General features: G+C 36.3%; 1 protein-coding gene across 3 annotated transcripts in view; it reads right to left on the bottom strand.

Moving 5' to 3' along the window:
* Nucleotides 1–12,417, bottom strand: part of NFXL1 (nuclear transcription factor, X-box binding like 1) — a 51,649-nt gene that overhangs the window by 38,220 nt on the left and 1,012 nt on the right. For all 3 annotated transcript variants that reach the window (XR_012628666.1, XM_074866094.1, XM_074866095.1), the window contains exons 2-11: nucleotides 11,257–11,427; nucleotides 10,795–10,904; nucleotides 8,475–8,608; nucleotides 6,783–6,961; nucleotides 6,454–6,615; nucleotides 6,270–6,370; nucleotides 4,895–5,009; nucleotides 4,444–4,568; nucleotides 3,376–3,498; nucleotides 2,572–2,662 (exon numbers count right to left, since the gene is read on the bottom strand). Coding sequence is in view for 2 of the 3 variants with exons in the window: in XM_074866094.1 (XP_074722195.1) it covers nucleotides 2,572–2,662; nucleotides 3,376–3,498; nucleotides 4,444–4,568; nucleotides 4,895–5,009; nucleotides 6,270–6,370; nucleotides 6,454–6,615; nucleotides 6,783–6,961; nucleotides 8,475–8,608; nucleotides 10,795–10,904; nucleotides 11,257–11,427 (1,311 nt within the window). In the remaining variant the exon portion in view is untranslated. The remainder of the gene's footprint in view (nucleotides 1–2,571; nucleotides 2,663–3,375; nucleotides 3,499–4,443; nucleotides 4,569–4,894; nucleotides 5,010–6,269; nucleotides 6,371–6,453; nucleotides 6,616–6,782; nucleotides 6,962–8,474; nucleotides 8,609–10,794; nucleotides 10,905–11,256; nucleotides 11,428–12,417) is intronic.

Raw genomic sequence — 12,417 nt, forward strand, 5'->3', positions numbered from 1 at the left:
ACAATAAATTTTTACAGTTTTTGTATGATATTAAAGAGATGTTCAGCCTATGCATAATTAATGTTTTTATGAAAAGATCCTCCACCTTTATGAAGTTACTCATGCTACGAACCTGATATATTTTTAAGAGAACTGTAGAATATCTATGTTTTAATTTATAGCTTTCCCACACTATTTCTTCATCAAGTGACAACTGCTAAGTTTTATTGTTAAGTAATTAACAGTAAGAATATGTATCTTCTGAAAAAAAAAAACCACACCACCAAATTTAGACATTGGCTTACTAATCATGTTGCATTCTGAACCTTTAAAGAAAGCAGTGCTTTAAAAGCATTATCGACAGCACAACTTTTTAAGCAATTCTGACTTGTTCACAGGGTCTGAGAAGCAACACTTCAAGAAGCAGATCTCTCAGTGACAAAAGGCTGCTGAAGAAAAAAGGATGGAAGTATACAGTCTTTATACTGCAAAGTTAATTAAATTACATTATCAGCACACATAAACAGCTACTTTTAGAAAATAAACTGAAAGTCTAAAGCTATGCTGTCTAGAGTGCCTTACGTGTACAATTTACTTAAATATTCTATTAACAAAGACAACTGCCTATGTTCTCAAAAAGATGAAAGGACAGAGATCGCACATAAGCCTGAAGTTAACGCGAGAGCACACTTCTCAAATCAAGTGTTAAAATGTACTACAGTAGGAAACAAAACATCCATCTAAATCTCAGCAAGCATGCTTAAATACTTAAGAAAAAAAAGATGTAAAAAATCAAACCACAAACAGAATAGATTAAGTTACCTTTTTTCAGGGACCCCTGCTAAAGGCCACGTGCTTATTATCAGCAACCTCTAATAATTCTGAGATCAGCTACCTGATCTGGCAAGTTATTTTCCAGAAGACATACTACCACTTCCTTTAAACTCAGTGGTCACTGAGATCTGGCAGCTCATTGCAAAATTAACCTGACCTGATATTACATAGTAAAGATAAAATAATTAATCATAACTTTCAGCAGCTATTAAAATATTGGTATACAAGGAGAAACACATGAATCTAAATATTTTGAAATCAAAATAATTGTCTTTATTAGGAATATTTTCATTCTGTCAAGATATTACAAATGGTACTAGATTGTGATTTGCTAAAGCACACAAGTTCTTTTCTAAACTTATCTGATATCATAGTTGTTAGCTTCCTCAGATGCAACTTTTGGCAAGAGTTAGCACTTACATATTGACAGCTGTACTGTTTTGATAAATTACACTTCAAAGAGTATATATTTGATATTTACAAAATTCACTTTTGTTTTCTTATAGGCACTGCTTTATTATTTTTATAGTGCTGTTAGTTATTAGAAATCACTGTCACTTTTAGCCAGGCTGTAAGATGCAAGCAGAATCAAATATAAACAGCTATTCAATATAAAAGTTTATCCTATAATGCAGCATTAGTTCCTTAGTTTTCCAACAAGAATTTTATTCTATGATTTAGTTATCAACCAAACTAATGCAGAAAAACAATGTTACCAGTGTTGTTCTGACAGTACAAAAGAAATACCCCAAAAAACAAAAAAAACCCTGCAAAAACCATATTTTCAGGATTTTGGAGGGATATGGGGGATGGAGAAGAAAGGAAGGGGAAGAAGAAGCATAGTTAACAGAGAAAACACAAACTACTACTTTGTGGTGATGGATGTAACAGCAGTTTAACTGGGACAACTACCACATTTACTTGTCCTGTCCTCTTAAGAATCATTGCCTCAAAAGCAAGACTGGCTGAACAAGTTGTGAATTATTTCTCTGAGTTGTTGCAATTTATAGTCCAGAATACTAAGGGAAATTACATAGGTTACTCAGCTGCTGTTTCAGCAGGGCAGCAGCTTCTGTGGAGAAAATTGCTGAGAGGGCAGCCACTTTTTCAGTCATTCCAGTTTAATCCCCTACAAAGCAAATGTCAAAGCAATTGGGCAGGATAAAAGCTGTCAGGTAATTTTGGCCATTTCCAGCATCTTTTTAACCAAGGTCATTGGATGCAGAAGTACACTTTTTTGTTATCCTTCATATAGTCAGTAACAAGTTCTTATTTTCTCTTTTACTAGTAAGATACCAAAACACATTCAAATTCCAACAACTCTTTTTTTCATTTATTTTAAACCCACTTGTATCACATGTTGTATTCTAGGATTTTTTAAAAACCATCCAGACTCAACCAGCACAGTCATTTCTGTATGTAGTTGGACTTCGTTATGCCTATTCAGTGAACAGAATTATTTGGGGAAAAAAAAAAAGTCAAGCTATGGATTTTTATTTAAGCAGCTGGAAAGGAGACAGAGCATTTTCAGAGGAACAATGCTAAGCAAAATTACCAGGTAAAAAACTCAGGTTGTCATTATGTAAATCCTTAAGCTCTAACCAGCACTAAAAACCTTTCAAACACACTGCCCCCACAAAAAGCCCACATGCAACAAGGGTGAGAATTCACTAAGCACCGCACAGAGTCATGCAAGCATGAAGTTTGGCAAAGATAAACAATTTTCTATCACTATAGGGATCCTTCACCTATTCTTACCTCTGTGGCAGCCTGAAGGACATTTGTGATTTCTGCAGCCTAGAGTCCGCCCACAGACTTGATCACAAGGCGGACAGTTTCCAGAACAGCACTATTAAAAAAACATACATGCTATAGAACTGAAAACATAGACATTTCTGGTATAAATTTACCCTCTTCTACCATTTTTTCGATACTACTTTAAAAAATTTGCATGCAATTTAGTCAAATTTCCTCAAAGTCATGCCAGATATAGCAAGGAGGCCATCTGTAAAGTTGTCTTGAAAAATTTGAATTATAAAATAACACGGAAACACACATTTGAAAGTATTATTTCAACACACTAAAAAGGCAGAGGGCTTTCAAAAAGCTAAGAACATTTTAGAAGTTCAAATTCTTGTAATATTTTAATCTGAAATAATTTCAGAAGATTACATGTAGGATATTCAGCAGTTTGCCCCACTACTCTGCAATTTCTTCCACTTTTATACTATATTGTCCCTGGCACAAAAATGTTGCTAACCACTTTTTTTTTTTTTTTTAAAGACATAAAGCATCAGTAACTACTCAAGTATCTGAAAGCAAAACTGCCTTCTGGAACTGGAAAGTTGTCAAAATCCCCTCCCAGTTTTTAAGGCCACCGAGTTTTTCTTGGTGACATGCTGTTCAGAGAATTCTGGTACACTCCAAACTAATTTGAATGACACTGAAGAAAACTTCTCTTTCTATACAATAACATAAGGCGGAACAATGAAGTGGTGTGATTTATATATATCTAAATTTTTAAAAAGTTATCTATGAGAAAGACCATCTCTGGGCACTTACCTTTCTCCTACATTGGTGCTTTTGGCAATCACGAATTTTAGTACACTTCGTTTCACACAGATATGGCTTATGACATGGCATGCGTTTAGTGTGCTTTCCACAGCGACACTGTTTTTCAACTTCCTGGGCAGCAAGATAGGGAAGAGAACAGGATATTTTTAATACAATTTAAAAAAAAAAGTGAAAAATAAAATGTTCTACTACTAGCTGTAAAGAAAAGTTCATGAGAGAGTAACATTACAACGCTCTATCACAACAGGAAGTATATCACATGCTGTGAGCAGATTAACTATCTGTGCAATACCCTTGTGTCAGTATTGCAAAGACTGTGCTCCAGATGGCACCTTACTGTAGCCTTGGTCACACCAAGAGGGAAGCCACTTCAAGGGAACCACTCAAGTGTGTAGTGCAAGATGTCAAGCATAAATGCAAAACAAATTCATACAAAAAAGTACTTCCCCTACATAGTAAGCTAGATTCATCCATCATGTATACAGATCATTTAAGAAGTAGGCGAGCAGGTTTATCTGACCTTCATCCCAGCTATCACGTGCTAACTACTTTCAGCATAGACTTTGTAGCCAAAGCTGGTTCAGGAAGAGACAACTGAGAGCAGACAGAACAGCAGCTTTATAGACCAGACCATAGAAGCTCCACAGATATTTAGAGCAGAGCAAAATATTATTTTCTTACTAACAATGAAATAACATTATATTACAGCATCTTCCATTTCACTAATAAAGAAATAGCATAATAAGACAAAGCAGCAAGGAAGCTAGAAGAGCATGTTTTAGGACATAATTAAAAAAACAAAACAAAACCAAAACCAAGTCAAAACAATAAGACCCTCATCCATGCCTCAATTCAGATACATAATGCTCAACTAGTAGTTCAGAATTGTGTGGGGGCAGAAGGGGAATAGGGAGAAAATGTATTGCTTTTAATGAACAGCAAGTCATAGATTTTGTGATAGATATTACTTCACTTTCCTCAGGAGACTTCCACTGTTGCAAGCCTATAGTGTTTAAAAACCCTAACAAAATGTGAATCTGCTACAGTAAGACTAACCTGTCTGCATATTTCACAAGGACCTCGATGACAGCGCTGTGAACATTTATGGATGCCACATTCCAGAACTTTGTCACAACTATCACCACAGGTGGGCACATCTTCTGTACATGGCAATGTAAACTCTGGATGAAAATTACAAGCAAGCATTTAGAAAAAAAGCCAAAATATTTAGAAAAAAAAAATGCACTATGTAATATGAGTTCAAATGCCAATTCTCTCTCATTTTTTTAAAAGCTTCTCTGGAATTACTCAATTATGCACATCGCCAATTAAACCCCTGGTACTAAACAAAGCTTTGAAAGAATTAAGCAAAAAAGTGAATATAAGCTGTCACAGTTCACTGTTTGTAAAAACTTTTTACGGACCCTGCCCTGCAGAATTAACCTAAACTACTGACTCAAAGACTGGATGTTTTTCATTTATCTTATTTTAAAAAAAAGTGTCTTACTTGATTTCTCACATGGACAGGACCTTTTCCCAGAACGAGGACAGTCTCCACAGGGATCAGCATGACAAACTCGTTCACATGTGTGATTACCACAGGGCAAACGTTTCCCACACACCTGGAAAACTCAGAGAAACCAAGTGAATGCAATGTAACAGAACTACATACCAAGACAAAGCAACCCAAGGGGAAAAACTAGGGGTGAGAGACACCTGGATGGAATTTAACTTTTTCTGAATTTTGTTAACAAATCTTAACAAAGATTTTCTTTTGTTAACAAAGCTGAGTTCACTATATAAAACTGATCACCCCTGCAGCAATCCCGACTGGAAGACCACTGTATAACTGAGGAGTGGGTGGTTCACTTAACAGTTAACCTGCACAGTTCCAGGCCTGTGCTATACTGCACCTACAGCTTGGCCTTCAGGCCTGTGTTGTGCTGCACATATCCCTTGGCCACAGGATAAACATACTGTAGCAGAGGAGACTGGAGGCAGCTCCCACTTGGTACCAGTGATTATGCCACCTGCATGTCCTTGCCTTTGTCTAAAAGTGCAGCAAGGAGTTCTCATCTGAACACCCTTTCTGTTTGACAGTAGAAATGATGAAGAGTTGCTTTCTTGTAATAAAATTCTACAATAGCTTCAATGACCAAAATGGGGTAACCCTTTCTACAGATGGGGTCTGCACTGCATGCTGCACATGGATCAAAGGCCCATTCAATGCTGCACAGCTTGGGGTTCCCAGCATTTACAGGGCCATACTATTATTTATATTATACTCCCTTTCCATATAGTGTTAGCTGAAATAAATCACATTTTAACTGATTCTTTAGAGAGGCTGAGAGCCTTTCAGATCATACTGACCAAGTATCTTCTGGTGCAATCTCCCCCCACCACTTAATTTTTTAATTATTTTTATTTTTTATAGTCTGTCAATCCATACCCTTGCTCCTAAGAATGAACTGCAAATATACTTCAAAGAATGATTCACAAAGCTTTCATTCTGTTACAGTCACTAGAAGTAAACAAGCATGAAACTTTTATACACTAAACTGTGGTTTCATGCTTATTTTTGAAGACAGCAGCTGAAATTTCAACCTCAAGTACAAGAAAACAGAATATACAAGGTCAAATTCACTGCTAGCTTAACCCTAGCACAATTCCACAATAGTGACATTTTAACTACTATCAGAAATTAACTGGGCCACCAAGTAGATCCATTTTCAAACACTGCTGCTTATATTTTTGATTGTACTTTCAAAACCTAAAAAATAAAATTATTTTCTTACTGAATGAGTTTTTCCAATCCTTAATACACCAAGTAATCAAATTTTATAAAGACAAGAAATAAGCTAAAAAAGACAGCTTCAGAATACCTGATCACACTGCCACTGAGGACTCGCACAAAGTCTTTCTGCTGTCTGTCTTCCACAGATGCACCGCTGTTTACTGACTCGTGGACAAGGCTGGCAATCTCCTGTATGTGAGGAATTGCAAAAGAATGATATATCTTAACAATTAAAATGACTATTCCTCTGAAGTTTAAGAAGGCAGGTCTACCTGCATGACAGGAATTCTCACAGGTGTGCTGTCCACAGAGCAATGTTCGTCCACATGGCAGGCGACATGACCATTCCTTGGCACTGCACCTTCGGGGCACTGGTTTAGCTTTCTTACAGTGACAGGTTGTTGTGACCATCTTTGGGCAAGGTGGACATGGTCCTAAGTAAAGGAAAAAGCATACCTCGCTAATGGCCATTCAGCAAATGCAGCCTTGACTACATCTGCTTTACTCTGAGAATTTTAAATATAGTTAGCAGATTTTAAGCAAAACTGTGTAAGAGCTATATAAATACAGGTCACACAGCCAAGAGACACAATGAATTTACCTGGATGACAAAGCAGCAGACATTTATGACCACAAGAAGGTTTGAATTCCCTCTCACATATTTGACCACAGGAGTGAGGTACCAGCCATGGGTCCAGTGCTGGATTCTCCACTTTTCCACAATAACAGTAATACCTACTGGGAGTTTCAGACCGTTTGTATTCAAACCTACATTTTGGACTACAACAAGAGAAAAAGGAAGTGAAAAGAAAAGCAAATTTTTTAGGATTTTTTAAAAAATCAAAACCGTTTTTATCATTTCAGTTTCCCAAGATTGTTACCAGGCTACCAATTAACATTTTTACAACTACTGTAACTAATAACAACATAATTAAATTTATAACATAGAATAAAGGTCTTGCTATATGTCAGATTTTACAATATATTCATTAGAATGTCTATGGAATTGTCTTATCACTACCATCTTTCTTCTACAAGAATATATACAAAAAAAAAATCACTGTAGGAAGCATATGGAACAATTTTTATATCAAGTAATACCAAATGTATGTACGAACAAAGAGTTAACCTTCTTAAAGAGAACCAATCAAAAAAAAGAGATAAAAACGAGGTTTCTACCAGTAGCAATTTATAAGCAGTGTAAAACAAAATTTAGCGATGCTATTAAAACTATGCAAAATAATTAATATTTTATCTGAAAGATTTTAGATTGTATCAGTTCAGCATCTTAGATATTATAAGATGCACACCTTTATTTGTTATCCTTGATGGTGTCAGATATTTAAAAATACATTATTCCTAAAGGTAGAGAGGCACCAAAGGTCTGGAACTTGTTAGTGCCATAGGCCCTAAAGGCTTCCAGGTGCAAGCCATGGATGAGGGAGGCAACACAAGGAAGGAGAAACAAAGCAGCTCCCATTTCCGGCTACACTGGGAAAAGACAACAGACAAGGAGCTCCTCCTCAGAGAAGAATAGAGGCTTTGAAAGACCTAGGTACTCATTTCTATCAAATAAAATGTCAACTTGCCCCTATATAATACATTACAGGCCATAATCCATTTCTCCATAGTGACTACACAGTTTTATCATGTGCTTAAATGTTAAATAAAATACCATTCATCTTGAAATTTTTTAATTATAAACATCATGCCTAAACACAAAACTGGTTTGCAGTAGAACAGGCATTATCAACTTGAGACGCTGCCAGCCAACAATTGTATACCTTATTTCCTAAGCAGACCTGCTCTCTGAGATCCCACATTGAGCTTTTGAATCCGCCGGGCGCTTTCAAACAACTTAGAGGACTGTGTCTCAAAGATATTACTACGAGTTTCCACATGAAAGCAGGTGAGCAAATAAAGCATAGAAAAAACATGCACAGAGAAACCTTGACTGAACTTTCAGATACAAACCTACTGAAAAAGCAAGCTTCATTATTCACGCAGCCACAACATTATCACCTTCTTTATACAATCTCATATAAAACTGTAAGACCGACTTTAATGCTTGAGTCATACAGAGACTAAAAAAATTACAGAGGCTAAAAAATACTCCTGAATTATGTTTATGGAAACTTAAAAATAATTCAAAAAAGTAACAGAAAAGTCAGTCCTCAACTTTTTTGTGTGTGTGTGCATATCATTTACAAGTACCATTCCTTTCTAAGGTAACTGCAGATCACACACGTTTCACAATAAAAGTATCTTTGTAAATGTACCCTGAAGAGCTCACCATGGCCAGGGATAATCTTTCTTCCCAAAATCATCATCTGTCAAAGGAGATGACACAAGGAAAAGGCTGTCCTTGGCCCACTTTTGGATACACACCAGGTGAAATATACAAAAGCATCCACAACAGCTCCACACCTAAAGAGGAGATATAAGTGCCAATTGCTTTATATTAGATTTCTTTCTTTTCATTGATGAACATCTGTAATATCTAAAGAAATACAAGCTTGCTATTTTTCCATTTAAAAAATGGATTTCCAAAGATAGATTATACCTATTGTTAGATTAATACAGGCAGTTTTACTGTTACAGATTCATACCTATAATCTTTTCCCTTCTATATTTTCCTGTTCCTGTGGGAAGTTTTTGCCAAGGTTTATGGAGCCCAAAATACTCATATAATCATAAAAATGTTGATTTAAACACACTGTTGGAGGTCATGTAGCACAACCTCATGCCCAAAGTAGGACTATTGGCAACTTAGCTCCCTGTTCAGTGACAGCTTTGCCTAACAAAGTTGGAAAATCCTGAAGGATGGGGACTCCACACCCATCCTGGGCAAGCTACTCTAAACGTCATACTACCTTCCTAGTGCCCACTCTGCACCTCCCAAGCCCCAGTTTGTGCTGTTGCCCCTCATTACACCACCTGTCACCACGAAGATGACTTTGGCTTTAGCCAACTTCACAACTCCAAGTAGGAAGAGGCTGCAACAATATCATCCCTTAGCCTCCTCTCTGCCAGACCCAAAAAGCCCAGCTCGCTCTCCACCTCTCTCCCTGTCCCATACTCTAGGTCTCTAGACATCTTGGTAGTAGAAGTACTAAAAGGATTTTTCCCCCTTTCAAACTTTAGGATTTATATACAACGCTAGTAAGAAAAAAGATTTGATTAAAAGTGTGGCTTTCAACCTCACATCTTTTGTTCAAAGAGCAAGAGAGATATACAATGCAACAGAATTAAAAGCAAATGTGTTTAAGAGAGTTGATTTTGCCAGTATCCCGTCTCCATCACTAAACCTTTATGTTCTTGTTCCCAGTGTACTCCTCTTTATCAGTTCTGGAATGAAACCACAATCCTTCACTTAGAATACCAGCCTGCTGCTGAAAAACAATTTAAATAACTGAAATGCAGTTTTATGACTTTGGTAGTTTCCACATTTTCATGTCTTAAATTGTCAGCTTAGAGTGACTATAACAATTTGGTAAGAGAAATGCAGCAGAAAAATTAAGTTCTAATTTCTTTATTTTTTTTAATAACTTATGATATTGTTATAAAATTATACTATGAAAACAAGAATTCCCCCATTAACTTATAGAGTACAAAGTCAATGACATAACTTTCTAGAAGTATGGTAACTAACTTCCCAAAACTAACCTAAATGGGAGACATTAAGTAAAGAAACACACTTGGCTGAAACTTACAGATTCAAGATGACTAACAAACCACTGAGTTATAAAAGAAGACTCCCAAGTTGCCAAATCATATCACTTCTGAGATGAGATTAACTCTACCAAGAGACACAGAACTTAAAAATCAAGCTAAATATATACATTAAGGTCTGAAAAAATACAGATTAAATATGTTAGGAATTCATACAAAACATATTGCATCTCTTTCTAAAAATAAAGTTAACGACTACAGTTTCATTGGATACTTGTAGTCCATGTACATCCAACATAAGAAGTTAAAGACTTTCTGCACTTTTTTCTTGTAATGTTAGACATACAGTTGCAAGTATGTATTAGATTCAAATAACTGTCAGTGTCAAAGGGAAGATGATACGTGACAATAAAAGTGAAAAAGATTTGTCCTGAAATCTCTCCCATGAAAAAAAAATACCTATATGAAATAAGACAATCTTCTCAGATGTGCCACTCTTCTCTTTCACCTGATCAGCACTTAGAGCAGCAAAGTATATCTTAGCTTCCCTGCTATAAATCTAACAATAATATTTCCTAACTTCCTAGTATTTCTTGCTCTGGTGTTTGCTACAACATGGCTTACTGAATACACCAGTGCAAGCACTGGCCTTCAAGTACTTCATTTTTTTCATCTACTACTCTCTAAAATTTAAAAAATAACTATTTTACATTACAATAACAAACATGTCAAAAATACATATTCTGATTACAAACTATGTGTATATTTAAGCACTTATTTCTTCAAGTGTCTGAAAAATCCAAAGATGCCAAATGTTGCATTTAGCACTCTATCATTTTAAAACTATCAAACCCAAGAATTACCTTAGTAATATAATTAAACACAAGTTTTTCAGACAGTTATATTTGCTTTATTCTAAAAGACTACTGTAAAATACTTACAGCTTGGTTCCTTTTAACTGAAGCAATGCAGATCAGACATGTCATAGCCCCTGACTGAAAAGCTTCATTCATGTACTGTCTTGTACGTTCCAGTTCACTTGCATCTCCATCTTTAATGTACAAAGATTTTAAAGCAATCAGTAATGTTTGATCTGCTATTCTGTACATGTTGAGACTAATGTAAAAGTAGACGTATTTTTTCTCTGAACAGAGGCCAGTCATATATTATTACAAAACCACATTATTAGAAGTACCTAGGACAGTTTCAAAACCATACCATTGATTCTGCATAAAAACACAAGTAGTACTGCCAGCATGCATTGCTGGGAACAAATATTTTTAATACAAGACATCAGAATAAAGTGTTTTCCCCCCAATTATGGAAAAATTCTAATACACAGCCAATAATACAGCATTGTTTAAGCTTTCATACCAAAATAAAAGTCAATGAAAAAAGTTTACCAGTTTGACTGGTGTAAATGGTAAATGTTTTGGCCAAAATCTTTCCTTGTTTTACTTCAGCATCTTCATCATCATCTTCAGATGAGGAGCTAAATTGGTCTTCAACTAGCTTTTTTGCTGCAGCCTGATTAGCCTTCTTAATTTCATCAAATTTCTTCTGTGAAGATAATTCTATTAAGAGAACAGATTAATGATAATTAATACCATGATAATCATAACACCATATTCAGTTCTACACAGTTACAACTGTCTTTTTCTTTAAAGAGCTTGCCGATTTTATGTTTCTAAGAGCAGTAGGTTGCTACATTTTCAGTATCACACAAGAAGAGATAAACTGTATTTTCCTCTTTCTGTGGAGGACTTCAGGGTGTTGGTTGACGAGAAGCTCAACATGACCCAGCAATGTGCACTTGCAGCTCAGAAAGCCAACAGCATCCTGGGCTGCATCAAAAGGAGTCTGGCCAGCAGGTTGAATGAGGCGATTCTCCCCCTCTACTCTGCTCTTGTGAGACTCCAACCTGAAGACCCCACAGTTCAGCTCTGGAGCCCCCAGCATAAGAAAGACACGGACCTGATCAAGCCACAAAGATGATCAGAGGGCTGGTGACAGGACAAGAGGTAGCGTGCTCAAACTGAAAGAACGTAGGTTTAGATTAGATATAAGGAAGAAATTCTTCACTGTGAGGGTGATGAGACACTGGAACAGGTTGCCCAGAGAAGCTGTGGCTGCCCCCTCCCTGGAAGTGTTCAAGGCCAGGTTGGACGGGGCTTTGAGCAACCTGGTCTAGTGGAAGGTGTCCCTGCCCATGGCAGGGGGGTTGGAACTAGATGAGCTTTAAGGTCCCTTCCAACCCAAACTATTCTATGATTCTTTACTGTGCATTATCTGTAAAATCCACAGAAAGAATTATTGTCAATTACTGCTGACAAATCCAACCAAACATACTAGATAGACGCATCCATGACGCTGCTTTATGAAAAGGATACTTAAAAAAAAACCCCATACACACATCCCACACAAACACAATTTTCATAGCATGAAGAAGAAAAAAAACCAAAAAACAAGCCAGTCAATGCTTGATAAGAACAATTATTATAATTTGCTGATACCCTACAGGTACCTCTTCCAGGATTCGGTATTTTTTAAATTATTACTTTTAT

This window comes from Strix uralensis, chromosome 4, assembly GCF_047716275.1.
Source record: "Strix uralensis isolate ZFMK-TIS-50842 chromosome 4, bStrUra1, whole genome shotgun sequence".
NCBI lineage: Eukaryota > Metazoa > Chordata > Aves > Strigiformes > Strigidae > Strix > Strix uralensis.